At 37.2% G+C, this 17967-nt stretch overlaps 1 protein-coding gene across 6 annotated transcripts in view; it reads right to left on the bottom strand.

The window, feature by feature from the left end:
* Window positions 1-17967, bottom strand: part of cep112 (centrosomal protein 112) — a 399081-nt gene that overhangs the window by 335851 nt on the left and 45263 nt on the right. For all 6 annotated transcript variants that reach the window (XM_069929793.1, XM_069929789.1, XM_069929788.1 and 3 more), the window contains one exon: window positions 1897-1921. In XM_069929793.1, coding sequence (XP_069785894.1) covers window positions 1897-1921 — 25 coding nt within the window. The remainder of the gene's footprint in view (window positions 1-1896; window positions 1922-17967) is intronic.

Raw genomic sequence — 17967 nt, 5'->3', positions numbered from 1 at the left:
ACTGAGAAAGAAATCTGGGTACCATGGCTTAGAAATAAACCTGAAACTTATACCTTTGAGTAATATCAAAATATTAAGGGCCAATGTAGGGATTTAGCACAACACAATTACAGCCCCAGTGACCTGGATTCGAATACACTGCTATCTGCAAGGGATTTGTACGTTCTCTTGTCTGCATGGGCTTCCTCCATGTGCTCCTATTTTCCTCCCACATTTCAAAAATGTATGGGGTTAGAAGGTTAATTGGTTACATGGGTGCAATGGTCACATCAGAGCAGGCTCAAGGACCAGATGGGCCTGTTACTGTGCTGTAACTCTATATTAAAATTAAAAAGGCACAAGTAATTTGGTTATTTTCAGCCACCTCATCCATAAAGTACTCAAATAAATAGCCAAGTGATATAATGTTCCAATCCATGTTCAGAAATGCAAATACAAAATGCAGGAAAGGCTGTTTTTTTAAATGACATTATTCAAATAAAACATTAAACATGACCCTGTTGCCCTCTCAAGAGAATACAAAAGATTTCAAGGCATTTTAATTAAGATGAGCAATGATCTCCGAGAGTCCTGACCTACATTTGTCCTTCACCCAACATTAAAAACATCTGACTATTGTTGGTGATACTTTGCAGTGTACAGATCGGCTGCCACATTTGTGACTTAACAACAATGAACACACATCAAAAAGAGATGTGTGGAAAGCATTTTCAGATATTTTTAAGATTCCAATGACAGTTCAAATACAAGTTATTGCTTTTCATTCTACCAAACCAACTGAACCATAGAGGTTGGAAGAATTGTGCCCCACCACCCCTCCAACAAGGGACATGTGGAATTGATTTTGGACAATGGCAGATGATCCTAATGTAACTTGTTCTTTAAGGAATTAATTTCATAATGTAGATATAACTGATTGTTTATCTGGTACAATAAGATGGCTCTTCTTTTTACAAAAATGCTTTTTATTCAATTATTTTATCATTCTAATTACTGAATGCTGTCTAATGCTACACCAGAAAAATAATATCCTTGCCAAAATCTTTCTACATAAAATTCAAATTTATTGTTGTATCATAATCAATTCTGCACCATAGACCAAGGTTCACTGGTAACTGTCTCCTCATACAGCTACCTAAAAAGTGATTTTAATGCACAAAAGGAGGTCCCTGAAATGGAAGGCATCATTTTACATTGCTGTGCTCTCATCCTGCTGGGACACATCTGACCAGAAATAGTGGACCAATATTAATTTAATTCTAGCTATGGGTGAGATTATTCACTCATTTAGAGTAGAAATGTGCCCCTTCAACATGAAAAACTTCTGGAAGTCCTTCAGATTTATTCAAATCAACGTTATAACTCAATGGATCTGCATTAATTAAAATCAAAAATAATAGATTTATAGTTTCCAACATTTATTGCGTTTTTCTTCAGACAGCTTTGCAAAGAACAAGTTTTTTTTAAAAAAATCTAAACTATAAAGGCCATCCTCATTTTTCAGACCCAAATTAATTTTCATGTGTAATTTCCACCCATGATTTTAATCCTGATCCAATTTGATTCTGTCAATATTACAGCCTTCAGGCTTTACATGCCAAGGTAGAATGTTGATTCAATATGTGGAAAAAAAACTGCCTCACTTAACCCAAATACCAACAAGCTCGTTTGACATTGAAACAAAATATTCATGCCACAAATCATCATCTTTCTTTGGACAATGGCCTGCAAAGAACACGCTTACTTCTAATTACAAGAAATTAAATAATTATTATTAAAACCAACAAAATGACTAAAAAAAAACTAAACACCTACATTTATTCATCTTACAATTGTGTTGATAACAATAGTTTCTTGATGTAATCTATGTAATAGTATTGATGAACACAATATTACCTTTCCTTCGTATGTGTGTCTTCGCCTGCAACATAACCACAAAATAGAAGCAATCAGTATTCCAGGAATGCTGGAAGCATGGTGGGTTTGGGGGGGGCGGGGGGGAGGTGGGTAATGATTACCATCTTATTCAGAAAAACAAATCATACTGTCATCAGGTACAAGCTTAATGTATTAGATTTAATAACTGAAATACTTACGGCAAGTCAAATGGTCATGGTAAGAACAGCGATGACCTTTTGTTTGAGAACATTGCATAATTCACCTTGGCAGATCTTGAACGGACAATATTTTGCTGATCATATTCTTTTGTAAAATGATGCTGTGTATGTTTTTTTCCATTTAATATGATTCAGACATTTTGCCCAAACACAACAACCAGCAATACTCCATGCTTTCAACGTATGTAATTTACAGTGCAATGAAGGCTCATATGGCATCTTTCAAACCTGCCATTTCCACCAAATATAAAAGCACATTCCGGGCATGGGGGAAAACCATCACCAAGACTTGAATGGAATTCGACAAAGTAGTTTGAGTTTAAAACTATATGTAAAATTAAAAGTTCTAATCATCGAGATCAATCAGGAGGTTACAGCTCAAAGTTGAACTAGTTCAGTTAGTTGAGTAGAATCACAACAACCTTGTACTCAATGCAAGCAAAACTAAGGAGGTGGTAAATTACTGTAGATGTGTGGTGGAAGGTGTGCTGACTGGCTGTATCACAGTCCAGTATGGGTACACCAATAACCCTGAGCATGAAGCCGTATAAAATGGAAGAAAATGCTGCAGTCAGAGAGCAGTAGCAATCATCAAGGATCCACATCACCCAGCACATACACTGTTCTTGTTACTACCATCAAGAAAAAAGTATAGATAATGACAAGATTCACATGACCAGCTTTAGCTGCTACCCCTGCACCATCAGACAACTCAACAACAAACTCAACCAGGGACTCATTTAAGAATTCTTACTTTTGCACTTTTTCCTCTGTATTGGACAGTTTGTTTACATTTCTTTATTTTTTTTACATGTTTTCATTGAGTACAATGAAATCTGATCTGATTGTAGACATCAGGAGGGGGAATTCAGGAGAACTTAAACCAGTCTTTATTGAGGGGTCAGCAATGGAAATGGTTCAGAACTTCAAATTCCTGGGTGCAAACATCTCTGAATCTCTGTCCAGAGGCCTCCATGTCAATGCAATCATGAAAAGGCTCACCAACAGCTATACTCCATGAAGTGTTTAACGAAATTTAGTAGATCACTAAATACTCTTGCCGATTTCTACAGGTGTACTATGGAGAGCATTCTGGCTTGTTGCATCACTGTCTGGTAAGGAGATGCCAATGTACAAGACAGGAAAAAAATCTAGAGTTGTGAACTGAGCACCATTATTCTTCACACTATCATTCTTCACTATCAAGGACATCTACAAGAGGTAGTGTCTTAAGCAAGCAACCTTCATCCTCAAGGACCCTCAACACCCATACAATGCCATCTTCACCTGGTACCATTGATAAGGAGGTATGGAAGCCTGAAGACGAACACCCAGCAGCACAAAGACAGCTTCTGCCCCTCTGCCATCAGATTTCTGAATGGAAAATGAACCATAGACACTGCTTTGGTTTCTCTTCTTTTGCACCAATTTGTTTATAGTATTTTTTATATGTAATTTATTGCAACATTTGCATTGTGTAATGCGCCTGCAAAACAATGAATTTGAGACATGTTCGTGACAAAAAATTCTGATTCTGAAAAAGAGGAATCAGTGCTGGAACTCTGTGTTTGAAATATATGTGAATGATTTAGATGTAGATATACAGGAAGAATGATCAGTGGATTCACAGGTAACACAAACAATTGTTGAGGGTGTGTAGAATCATCTTGGCTACAAAGTGAAATTGATGTGTTCACAAAATGAACAGATAAATGGCAAATGAAATTTAATCCTGATCAATGTGAAACAATGCAATTTGGGCATACTAATTAGGATAGAATGTGCATCATAAAAAGCAAGGTCCTGGAGAATACTGAGGAAGAGAAGAACCCTTGGCATGCAACTACAAAGCTCCTTGAAGGTGGCAGTGTCAGTCAAGAACAGTTAATTTGGGACAGGATATTGGCTACGCAGGGAATGATCCTCCAACTTTGTAAAACATTGGTCAGACCTCAGCTGGAGTAAGACATGCAATTCTGGTCTCCATACGAGAGAAAGTATCAGCAACGCTGGAGGAGATTTGAAAGAACATTGCCTTGGATGAAGCATGTGTATTATGAAATGAGACTCAGCGGAAGCGGTTAGAAGGGAACATGTTTGAGGTGTACAAAATTATCATATCAAAGATTAATAAAATTGGAACATAAAACATCACAGCGCAGGCCTTGCAGCCCATGATGTTGTCCTGATATATAGAAACCTACTCTACCACAATATAATCCTTCCCGACCTCATAGCCATGACCCGCTATTTTTCTTATATACACATGTCCATCTAAGAGTCTTCCAAATGTCCATTTTGTTCCAGCCTTCACTGCCACCCCCAGCAATGCATTCCAGGCAATCACCTCTCTGTATAAAAACTTGCCTCTGAAATCTCCCCTAAACTCCATTCGCTTTAAACAGATTCTTTCTGCTATTTGCCATCATCACCCCAGCAAAAAGGCACTGGCTGCTCCCTCCCCCCTTTGTCAATGCCTCCTGTAATCTTCTATACCTTTAAGTCACCTCTCATCTTTCATTGCTCTAAGAGAAAAGTTCAATCTTGCTCCATAAGACTCATTCTCCAATCCAGGCATCATCTTGGTAAATCTCTGCACCATTCTAAAGCTTCTACATCCTTCCTGTAATGAGGCATCCAGAACTGGACACAATACTCCGTGTGGTCTAACCAGAGTTTTATAAAGCTGCAACATTACCTCATGGCTTTTCAACTTAATTCCCAACTAATGAGGGCCAATGCACCATAAGCGTTCTTATCAACGTGAGGCATTACACAACATAATTTTAGAGCAAGAGACAAGAGATTTAGAGGGGATCTGAGGGAAACCTTTTTCAATGAGAGACTGGAGAGTACCAGGAATACACTGACAGAGAGAGGTGGAAGTTGAGTCACTGACAGCACTGAAGAACTGCCTGTATAAACTATTAAAAAGGAAATACATAAATCTAGACATAAATGGAAGGTTGATCTAAATATTAAATTAATAAGAAAAGATGGGCAGAACTCTGTCAAGGTTGTATGACAAACATTATCAATGATTTACATCAATTATATTTAACACCACTAAAATTGCATAAAATGAAATCAGATTTATCAGTTAAAAATTTTCATGTGGTGAAGAAGTAAGAACCTTTTTGCATTCTACTTGGTCATGTTCTAAAGTTTTTGGATGGATTTTGTAAAGTTTTTGGAAAAAATTACTGGGATTGTTATTCCACAAAATCCAGATTTATTTTTGTTGGGGAATGTGGAAAGAACAAGACCGGAATTGAAACTATCATTTTATCCAGTTAAATTTATTAAAATAGCTTTAGCAGTGGCAAGGAAGTATATTGCAGTGATTTGGAAATCAGATGTGCATTTGGGCATGGAAAGATGGCACTGGGAAATTCAAAATTGTATACCCTTGGAAAAGATTACATACAATTCGAGAAATAAATATTCAACTTTGCACAAATATGGTGCTCGTATATGCAAAGTTTAGGGCTAAATATGGAAGAATGTATTTTCAGCCTCTTTTTAAAAAAAATTATTTTATTTTTCACACTATGAACCTATTAACCAAAATACACATAAAAATTTCCCTCTTGAATATACACAGTGTGATCCAGGTGTTGTTATCTTTCTTCAATGAATAGGAAGTCAAGGAACCATTTGTAGGGAGGGTGGGGAGCTGAAGCCTCAATCCAAAACTTTAGGAATGTTTTCTAGGTAGTATGGTATTGAAGGGAGAGCTGTAGTTCATGAACAGTAATCTAACATTGCTGTCTCAGTGTTCCAAATGAAGAGCTGGGAAGGTGGTGTCTCTTTGGCTAGTAGGCAAATTAAAGTGATTCAAGGCTGGTTGGGAGGCTGGAGTTGATGCAAGTCATGACCAGCTTCTCAAAGCATTGTATGGTGGATGTCAAAGCCATCTGTCAGTGGTAATTTAGGCTTGCTATTATGCTTTTCTTTGGTAATTGCCTTCTAGAAGTGGGGATCATCCCCAAAGTTTTGTGTCATCTGCATACTATAAAAACCCTGGTATCTGGAACTCAACCCACTAGCAAAAAAAAGAAAAAGAATTTAAAAAAATTAATTACCAATATTAACAAGTTAGTTAGATACTATTGCCCATCATAAATCTATGCCAACTTGATCTCATCAATCCACATTTGGTCCAAATGATAACTAAGCTTGCTCCTGAATATTGTTTCTATCATTTGTCCAACTACCCAGGATGTAAAAGAATAGATTCTGAACAAAGGTGTAGCAGTTGCAACTTTTTCATTCTCTGCCACCACAAAATTTGCAAAATTATAGTCAGCCCTCTAATTTATTCCTAGATTCCCTCAAAACCAAGAGTGGCAAGGTCATTACTTTACTAAAAGGCAAATATTATCACACTTCCACCATGGGTTTTCTTTCTTGTGGAATCTCAATTACACCTTCCTTTGCTGAGACGAACGCACCAACTTTCTTTGTAAGGATTAATCTTTGCTATTCACTTGGCCTTCAATAAACATTTCTTCTTTGGCCTTTGATCGCATTCACTTCTTCTGCAACCTTTCTCCTGTTCACGTGCACATGAGAGAGTTTTGGATTCCCCTTAATCTTTATTGTCAGCCCATTCTTTTGCTCTCCCTTGGTCTAATTTGTTTCCTTGTTTACTTCCCCTGTGAACTTTGCATATTGACCTGGTTCTTTCTGTTATGAAAGCCTATTTGTCATATACACATTTTTTTTTAATTTCTGTTCTATTTTACACTCTAATTGGCGTTGTTATCCAGATGGGTCACGTTTTAGTTTCCCCAAATTTCTCCTCCATAGGAATGTCCTCGTCTGTAGTGAAAAAAAAAATTTCACCTGAAATGCCACCAATGATTCAATCGCCATGTGGCTCACACAAGGAAAAACATCTTTGCTCAAATTTAAAACTGTGCCACATCCACCTAAGGGTGCAAAAGTAACCTCAGCTTGAGGTCTTACCTGAAGGCCAGCACCCTTGAGAGTCACCCTCCCTCAGTCCAGAATCAAGAGTGTCCCCTCTAAATTGCTGCGCTCAGCTCTCTGGAATTGGATGTGAAGCTACACCTTTCAGAATCAGGGCACCCACTAAATTACACACAAAATAAAATGCTCAATTTGACTTCATGCTTTGCCTTGTAAAACCACTTAATTTCCCATCTAATCCCTGTCCATGTCCACCTCGACTTGACTGTCCAACTGACGCACTTCTACCACAAGATATTCTAAATGAATGTTATCGATGCTTTTTTTTGTGCACTAAATTATACTAATTTTATTTATTTATTCACTCTGTTGCTGCCTAAAACCTCTATTTTCAACCCTACCCCAGTCCAATGAGACCATCCAATCTCTTGAATCCATCAAATATGGACCAGAAATTTTGCCTAAAACTATTTCAACCTGTGGAATTACATCTAAAGTGCTTCCACCTCACCACACCCTTCAGGATCCTTCCAATTTCTCTACTGGCACCTGAACATACTCTCTTCATGAGTAGATGAGAAAATCTATTGGCAAAATAATAACCCGGGAAGAAATCACCACAAATCTTAGTAATATTGTCAAGCAGAAACTGGAACTAATAATAATTAAGAAATGCAATTGTGGCCAATTTCCCTTCCCTTTACTCAGAGATAAGTTGGAGATGGAAACAAAATTTACTGAGCTTGAAAATGGCTAACAGCACATCACAAAGTGATGCAGAAAACCTTTCCTCATAATTTTGAGCATTTATCTTGTTGGTTTTGCAATGACTTTTTGGTCGTTATTTTTCAATCTGCTTCTATCACTATCTCAGCTAATGCATTTCAGGTGACAAATAAATAATATACGGTTAGCTCACCTCAGGTTCTTTTTCCAATTATATCTGTGCTTTCAAGATACTGAAAAGTTTCTCTCTATATATTCCCCGAGATATGTTCATGATCATTTGCAACCTGCTTTCAAGAACCACATCTGCTTCTATGAAACCCCAACACAACTGAAATCCTCCATATACTTAAAGGCCATAATATCGTTTGACAAGTTAGACAAATTACTCCAGCTGTACCCAAGTGGCATTTCATTAAGGTTCAAAAAATTTCTTATTTTTATACCACTTATTAAAGCAAAGAATCCTTCATGCTTCATGGTGATTCCCTTTCCAACCAAACTCCTTCAAGGATTTGCATCCAGATCTCTCTTCACTAGAGAGGTTTGAATCCAGCACTATCTATAAGGAATTTGTACATTCTCCCCATTTCTGCATGGGTTTCCTCTAGGTGCTCTGGTTTCCTCCCACCCTTCAAGCGTATGGAGATAGTAGATTAATTGGGGTACTTGGGCAGCATGGCCTCGTGGGCCAGAAGGGCCTGTTACGGTGCTACATGTCTAATTTTTTTTTTTTAATTCATTATTGAAAAATTGTTCTATTTCATTATTTGCTACTGCATTTCATTTTTGTGACCAAAATCCATCAATTTGCTTCCATGTGTCTATCCCCTGTTCTGCCTTTTGTTCGTTTGAAGTCGGTCAAGAATTAACCATTGGACTTCTTTTTTGATCTTCATAGGTCAGCACCACAGTGATCAATGCTTTAATCCATTGAATTGCAGCCAGAAGATAACACAAATATTTCAAGTTAATGAGTTTGTTTATTGTTCACATTCAGCATGTTTTAAACCACAAGTTCAAAACACTGATGGTTTCCATCTCCATTTTCAAAAGGAAACTTCAGAGAATGATGAAAGGAATATTCTAAGTTGGGAAAATCCAAAAGGTCATTTTTAATTATGTTACTTTAGTGATATGTCATACCTTACAGACAAGTGAAATGAACATGTGCAGTTTGAAACTTGTTCATTTGAAAAGGAATTCAGTATCTCTTGAGGAGGGCAATATTGCAAATTAAATTTTGTTCAAACTTGGAAGATATTGAGAGCAGCATTTACATAGATCTGAATGTATATATACAAACTGAAATAGAATATCAAATTAAAGATGTAGGAGGTGATTTGATAAGGATATATAACAGATCCTTTGTGTGTTTCTTCAGGTGGTTGTTTTCCCAGACTCTGTAGTCTTCCAAAGGCGCTATTTGCCTTGGCAAGTCTGTTGTCTATCTCGTTGTCGATCCTTGCATCAGATGAAATGGTACAGCCGAGGTAGGTAAATTGGTTGACTGTTTTGAGTTGTGTATGCCCAATGGAGATGTGGGGGGCTGGTAGTCATGGTGGGGAGCTGGCTGACGGAGGACCTCAGTTTTCTTCAGGCTGACTTCCAGGCCAAACATTTTGTCAGCTTCCGCAAAACAGGACGACATGCGCTGGATAGCTGGCTCTGAATAGGAAACTAAAGCGGCATCATCTGCAAAGAGTAGTTCACGGGCAAGTTGCTCTTGTGTCTTGGTGTGAGCTTTCAGGCGCCTCAGATTGAAGAGACTGCCATCTGTGCGGTACCAGATGTAAACACCGTCTTCATTGTTGAGGTCTTTCATGGCTTGTTTCAGCATCATGCTGAAGAAGATAGTAAAGAGGGTTGGTGCGAGGACGCAGTCTTGCTTCACGCCGTTGTCAATGGAGATGGGTTCGGAGAGCTCATTGCTGTATCCGACCCAACCTTGTTGGTATTCGTGCAGTTGGATAACCATGTTGATGAACTTGAGGGGGCATCCGAGGCGCTCTAGTATTTGCCAAAGCCCTTTCCTCCTCACAGTGTCGAAGGCTTTGGTGAGATCAACAAAGGTCAGCGTGTACAGAGCCGTTGTCATGCTCCTGTTCGGCTCCGAATCATGGGTCCTCTACCCGCACCACCTATGGCTCCTAGAACGCTTCCATCAGCGCTGTCTCCGCTCCATCCTCAACATTCATTGGAGTGACTTCATCACCAACATCGAAGTACTCGAGCTGGCAGAGACCGCAAGCATCGAATCCAAACTGCTGAAGACCCAACTGTGCTGGGTGGGTCACATTTCCAGAATGGAGGACCATCGCCTTCCCAGGATTGTGTTATATAGCGAGCTTTCCACTGGCCACCGAGACAGAGGTGCACCAAAGAAGAGGTACAAGGACTGCCTAAAGAAATCTCTTTAATGTCAGTGGGCTGATATTGCCTCCAACCATGCAACCTCACAGTTCGGCGGGCAGCAACCTCCTTTAAAGAAGACCGCAGAGCCCACCTCACTGACAAAAGACAGAGGAGGAAAAACCCAACACTCAACCTCAACCAACCAATTTTCCCTTGCAACCGTTGCAACTGTGCCTGCCTGTCCCGCATCGGACTTGTCAGTCACCAATGAGCCTGCAGCAGACGTGGACCTACCCCTCCATAAATCTTCGTCCGCGAAGCCAAGCCAAAGAAGAAGAAGAAAGTAGAAGATAACAGATCCAATATGCGGCACCAAAGAATGCAATCTGAGTTCAAATATTGTCTTAAATTCACAAAATCCCACAAAAATACACAGAAAACATGCATTGCATCTGGGGCCTGCTAGCTGGTGAGCTTAAAAGTACAGCCCCAAGAACAGGATGTCACCAGTGCATGACTGTAATTTTCTTATTTATAAAGTAAAAAACCCAGCTGCTTCAAATGTACGGCATGCCATTCTTGCAAAGTGAGACTAATAATTTTTTTTTAAAACAAAAAAGAATGCAGGTTTGATAGAGGTTTACAAAAGTATGAGAGGTAGACACAGAGTAAATGTGAGTAGGTTCTTTCCCCTTAAATTAAAGAGAAATAAATATAAGAGGACATGGCTTTAGGATAAAAGGGTAAATGTTTAGGGAATACATTAGGGGTAATTTTTTCACTCATTGTGGAACGAGTTGCCATCTGATGTGGTAAACTCAGACTCACTCTTAAGTTTTAAAAATAAACTGGATACATGGATGGAAGAGGTCTGGAGGGTTATGGAATGGATGCAGGTTGGTGGGACTAGCGGAGTAAGAGCCTTACCTGTTGTGAGCATCGGCGGTACCCACTGGGGTCCGAAGGCCTCTTCCTGTCGGTGCATGCACTAGGACTGGCACCATTTATGGAACCAGACCATGGCGGTGCATGCAAGGTTGCCTCAGGCCTGGCAGCGGTGGTGTCAGCTGGGGCAAGCATGGCGACGAATGCACACTTGGATCAGCCCCGGCTGCGCCATGGAGCATGGTTACACATGTGCACTCAGCTTGTTCTTGGCAGCGCAGTGGCTGGAGCCAGGGCCAGCTTACAAAGGAATGTGTGCAGGAGTTATGTGAACACTTAAAATGAGATCCTACAGCCAGCATTGGCAGTTGGAAACCAGAAGAAGGGTAAAATGGGGGTTGACAATTTCTGTTGACTGCTTTCAGAATCAAGAAGTATCATTTGAATATAGTTTAGGCCTAGTTAACTTTTATATGGATGTTTTGTTGTTAATCTACTACACACAAGATCAGAAAAGATTACAAGTTCTGTGTTTTAACAATAAAGGATTTAAATACACCTGAACTTGTACTGGAAATGATTGAAAATGCGTTGAAGACAAACTCCTAACTTAGCCTCCAAGCGACTATATAAGCACCAGGAAGTCACTACAAGTGGTGTAATATTTTTGGCACAGGCTAGAAGAACCAAATGGCCCCTTCTTTGCTGGAGTGTCCTATGGTTCTACCCAGATGCTGGAAAACTGGAGCAACACACAAAGGAATCTTGCAGCCCAAGTTGCACCTATTAGTACTCTACTTTAAATGTGAACAAATCATTAATGATTTTAAACACAAATAACACAAAATTCAAGCTCCCAAATACTTACCTTCTTTTTCAAAATGAACAAACATTTGACATGAAAAACATCAGACATACGATATTAACATTTTTTTTTAATTTTAAATGATATTGAAGCTACATATTGTCCATGAAAAAATTATTTGTAACTTCACACATGACCCATTAAGTTCTCTTCAGCCACTCATTTCCAACATGCTCAAAATACAACAACCAATATACAGGGGTAGAAAAGCTTGCTCATTTAAACTGCAGCAAAACAATTCAATCCCAGTATGAAGCCCCAAGCACTCGTTTTTTTCAAGAGATCAACTGACACATAATAAGTAAATTAAATTGAACTAAAATATCAAACTTTAGAATTTATAGACAGAACAATTAAATGTGCTCCTTAAAATGTACAATGCCTTGCAACTTTTTGACAAAATGTTGATATTGTTTTAAATGATAAAGAATTGTTTTGAAACATAACCAAAAAATTTTCTCCCTTAAATGAAGTAATGCAACAATAAAAAATGTGCACTGGACAAATTCCCCTTCTGCTTACTATAAAAGAAAACACTCAAAAGTTTTTTGTAAAAATAAAATGAGAAGATCACAATAAAGATTCTACATCATCCTGTTGAAAAGGTGATGTGAGTCAGTTATACAATGACATAGACTCAAAAATCTTAAAACAGAGGGCAGCAGCAAGTCAAAGAAATATGCAGAAAAGTGAAGCACCTGCAAGACTTGCTGTAGCCTGTACAGGATCATTTCTATCAACTCCTGGGAATTTCTTCAGCATTTGATATGAATTAGCTTTCAATCCACCCAAACACTTTGATAATTAGTGAGGCTATTTGATTGGTTGGAAGATGAGCAGAGATTAATAATTTTTTTTGCCAAGATCAAACAAAGAAGAGCCTCATTATTTGATGGCAGGTTGCAGTCTTGAAGAAAGGAATCTGACTCGTATCTCTAAGCTCATACACTATCTTTCCTATTATGGACTTTTAAGGAAAAAAAGTTGTTGATAAACTCTCCAATCAGAAAAGAGTTAATGAAGTGGGAGGGAGACATATCTAATGAATGCACTGTTTAGATACATTTTACAGTAGAACTTCTAAAGAGAGAAAATGTTCACATAAAATCTAGAAAAGAATGAACAGATGACCATTGTTAACGTCTTGTTAAAAGATTAATTTCTCAGATTTTTGTTTAATCCCTCTGAGCACCAAATATCTTCTAGAATTATTGCAATTTATTATTGAAATAATTTATAACAAATTTTCAGACAGTGCCTCATATTTTAGGCACGCCCTCATTATTAACCAAAATGACATATTAGTTTTATGGTAGTAATATTTTCAAGTTCAAATAATTATATGAGGGATCAGGTCCATGGCATCAAATTATACAAGTAACAGAATTTAAAAAACATAAAAGTGATTAAGAAGTTCAGAGAAATAATGTGAACGCGTACTTGCTCTAACTTTCAATACAAAGTCATGAATTCCATTTACATTTAATGTGAAAATAGCGAGAAAAAATCCCTTCAAAATAAATGTTGGATAACTGTTCCAAATTAATTATGTTATTCATGTACTTGGGATCTTGTTAACAACTTAGGGCTAAAACTTAACTAACCAGATAGTCGTTTGGGTAAATTACATATTTTATTTTCAGATTTATAGGCAAGCAAAACATCTTCTGGTTAGTTTCAGCAAATATGAAAAAATATAATTCAGCAATCAGTGAAACAGAGTTCTACGTGCACAATTTGTCAAGGTCTTTCAAAATATTAAATAGTTAGAGATTAAATAATGCCTTCATAAAATGTATTTCAAGGGCTGCTTCAAAATTTTACACATTCTTTCTCACTTCTCTTGCATCTTGGTCACATCATTGAGATTTTTTTAAAAAACAATGATTTGTTTTAGTATTCAAGTCCAAAGGTCTCACAATACTTAATTTTGATATTTTCCAGCTTCTTAAACTTCTTGGACTAGAGCCTGCTGCTGGTGGCGCTCTATGTGCGATGCTACTGACCTTGGACTTCACTCATCTAGATCAGCCAGTGTCAACCTGCTGCTCAAAAAGGCCTTTCCAATTCAAAATGCAATGTCTAGTATAGCATCAGGGCCTTGTGCAATACAAGGCCATGATAAAAGTGGACAAAAACTAACTCCACTTACAACAATAATAAATGTATTAAAACTAGCCTAGCCAACTCTCAAGCATGCCAAAAACAATGAATGTCCCTGAAAGGCATTCAAAAATGTTGAGAATATCTTTAAAAAAAAAAGCAAACATTTAAAAAGTTTTAAACAAGTGAAGCCATCAGTAATTAAATCAAATTGTCATTTATTTTATATTTATTTAGCTTTATTACAGATGATCTCCATACAAATTCTCATGTATATCTGGCACATGACGGACAATCAGTGCAAATGTTCCACAGTTTAAAAAAAACTGTCACCTGAACATTCTACAAGTTAGATGTACATGATTAATAAACAATTTTACTTGTACAACATATCAAACTGGAGAATGCATTTGCTATTTTATATTCGTGGAGTTTTGCAGCAAGAAATAAATTGTCCCAAAAGATTTAAGACCTCAAGACAATTTGAGAACAACGATACCCACAGATAACAGTGGAAACAAAACGCTTCACTCCCTTTATTATTTTGGATTTCATCACTTCCAAAATATTATAAACTGGATTCCTTTGGAGTGAATGACAAACGGAAAAAAAATTGTCCGGAACACTTCAGTTCATGGGCATCATGAATAGCCACATAAATAAATGGAAAAAAAAAAATCAGTCAAGATAAGTTGATTTGGATGTGGAGGTGATCCCTTATCCACGGTGAAGTTTCCAAAAAAAGTTACACTGAAAGAATTTAAATTGAAACAAAGCAGATACTGCGCAATGTGAAACTTTATAAATGCTGAATTCATTCACAATGATTCTTATATGCACTAAACCCATCCTCACTGAAGGGAGATAATTTGGAAAAAGAGTTGGGAAATGAACTCAATGAACAAAACCCATCTTTTTTCAGCATTACCACAATATTAAAAATAAAACTAATTAAGAGTGATGCTTTACTCGGGTTAAATCTATCATAATTAAGAGGCATTCCAATGAAAAGTCATCACCATTTATCTCTGTGCTTACATGACCTGGTGTGCAAAACCAACAACTTCTGTTTTTAAGTTTTAATTTAACAACAGCTAAGAATGTTTGGAAGTAAAAAGGGGCAGGGGCAGAAAGCTGTATTGGTGTTGGCAAAGTCCAGCAAAACATCTGAAATATATTTTAATATGTGGAAATATTTTTTTCTCCTTGGCATTTAACTATCTAATTAAATGCTTTGACAAAGTCCACACCAAATGTATTCCAGAGGTTTACAGCTCGAGTGTGGAAAAACCTCCATCTGGTAGCTTTCAAAATTTATAATTGTATCATCTGGTTCCGTGCAAATAGCTTCACTTGATTCATTCAGCAGATTCCATTTGGGATGTTAGAAATAAGGAATGTGTTCCTCCCTTCAAATCTTACTTTTTCCAAGAAGGATGAGGTCAATTCTCTACGCCTCTTCGTAGATTATTTGAAGTCCCAAAACATTCTGGTTTTCCACTGAGGCTTCTCCAATGCCTAGCTCACATCAGCTGAACAAAATTGGGTTCAGCATTCCAAGTTTCTTTCATGAACCTTGGGAATTGTTTCCTATTTTAAATACATTTACAGAACTGCCCAGAAATTCCATTTGCCATTAAACCCATAACTACAATTAATTCATCTTTTTCATTCTACCTTTTATCTCTCCTTTTCTAGTTGATTCTCTTATATTTTATAATTGCTTGTGACTGCCACCCAGAATCAGTTTATGATTTTGTCCAGGAATGGATATGCTAGTGGTTCAAATCTCATTATAGCAACTTGAAAAATTGAAGTCAATAAATCTGCTAATGTATCAGACCCAGCTAAATCTTTGAAAAAAATTACAATGAAAACTAGAAAAATATTGAAGAATATCTCGTTATGAAATAAATATGGAGAAAAGTGAGATAATGCCATTGACACAATTTGAATATGGAAGATACCAAAAAAGGAACTATATTTAAATGGAAAATGGATGGAATAAAATATATTGGAATAGCAAATGATAACAATTTACAAAATCTGTAAAAGCTAAATTATGTTCCTCATTTAGGGAAGATAGAAGAACACCTCCAGAAATGGAGACTTACTGATTACTCTAGTGGGAAGGGTTAATTGCATCAAATTTAAAGTAATGCCAAAACTGCAGTACCTTTTTCAATCACTGCCTATTCCATACCTTAAAACTTCTAAAAATATTAGACAATTCCTATGGAATAATAACGTACCAAGAATTGCACTGGAAAAACTGAAATGCGAATATGGGCCGAGAGGACTTCCAGATTAAAAAAAATACTACCTGGCTGCACAGGCTAGATTTCTCGCAGCCTTCTTTATGGAAGACAACCCCACCTCTTGGATTCAGATAGGAATGCACTCAATGGGAGAGGAGAAAGCAAAGGATTTTATGTATGAGTGCCAAACCTCTAGGAAAAAAAGATATAATCCCATACTAATACATATGATTAGAATGTAGCAAGAAATTAATGAATGTACAGGGAAAAAAGTAGGGAGATCAATAAAAGCAACAATGTGTAAAAATGTGTTATTGCCCATGAATGTAGGCAATAGAATATTAAATTTATGGTATGACAAAGGCTTAAGATATATTAAAGACTGCTATACAGAAGGAACTGTTATATCCTTCAAACAACTAAAATATAAATACAGAGTGGCCATTGAGACCTTCCTATGCTTTCTCCAGCTTAGATCATTCTTAAGAGAAAGATGGGGAACAACATTGACCCCACCTGAAAGTAGTGAATCTGAACTAATGGTCTAGATGGGGAATACACCCAAATATATAACAAAAATGTACTATGTTCTCCAGAGCTAAAGTGCAAATCCAGGGTTACAGAGGTCAAGGGAAAGATGGGAGTCAGACTTGGGTGTGGTGATTTCAGAAAGAAGTTGGTTGGATTGATGCAAGGGCAGCATGACATCAGTTACAAATGCAAGATATGAATTGGTTAAATATAATTTTTGCACTAATTATATCTTACCCACAGACCACATAGGGGCCCAAATACAGAAATAAAAAAGGACTATAAATGTTATTATGCATATCCAAACATGATTTCCTCAATTGTATTCTATATATTTAAAAGATACGCAAGCTCTAACCATGTGCAGATCTGTTTGTATGGAAAGGGGGAGGGAGGGAGGGACTGTTTCGTTTTTATTGTTTTGTAAAAAAAAAAGTTTAATATTTTGTGATATTGAAGATTTTATTATGTATATTTTTGAAAAAAATCAAAAATAAAATATTCCAAAAAAATTTGCTAATGCCAATTAAAATAAAGCATCGCAAAAGCTACCAAACTCAATTACTTCTTTTGGGAAGAGGACTTAAGCATGACCCAACTTGACTCACTCTCTGTACAAATCCTTAATGCCCTCTGAAATAGAAGTGATAGAAAATATATTTAAAGTAATTGCTACTATGTGTCAAGGAACTAGATTGGAGTAGTCAGAGGAAAGTACTGAAAAATTGTTAATCAGATTGGAGGCCAGTGGTGTGCCAAAGGGATCAGTGCTGGGTCCACTGTTGCTTGTCATTACATTAACAACTTCGATGACAATGTAGTTAGCATGGTTAGTAAGCTTGTAGCAAGCACCAGAAATTCGTGGTAGAATGGACAATGAGGGTCATCTGAGATTACAACAGGATCTAGGTCAACTGGTAAAGTGGACCAAAGAATAGCAGATGGAATTCAACTCTGACAAGTACAAACATTTCATTTTGGTAAGTTAAACTAGGACAGGACTTGCAGGGTAAGTGCAAGGGCTCTGAAGAATGTTAAGGAATAGAGAGAACCAGTGGCACAGGTACCCAATTCCTTTAAAGTGGCAAGACATGCCTTCATCAATCACAGCACAGAGTACAGGAATTGGAACATCACATCACAAGTGTGTAGAATGTTGGTGAGAACACATTACTTGTAGTTCTGATCACCT

This window comes from Narcine bancroftii, chromosome 3 (genome assembly GCF_036971445.1).
Source record: "Narcine bancroftii isolate sNarBan1 chromosome 3, sNarBan1.hap1, whole genome shotgun sequence".
Taxonomy (NCBI): domain Eukaryota; kingdom Metazoa; phylum Chordata; class Chondrichthyes; order Torpediniformes; family Narcinidae; genus Narcine; species Narcine bancroftii.
Note: the sequence above shows the minus strand (reverse complement) of the source record. Positions and strands in the feature narration are given on the sequence as shown.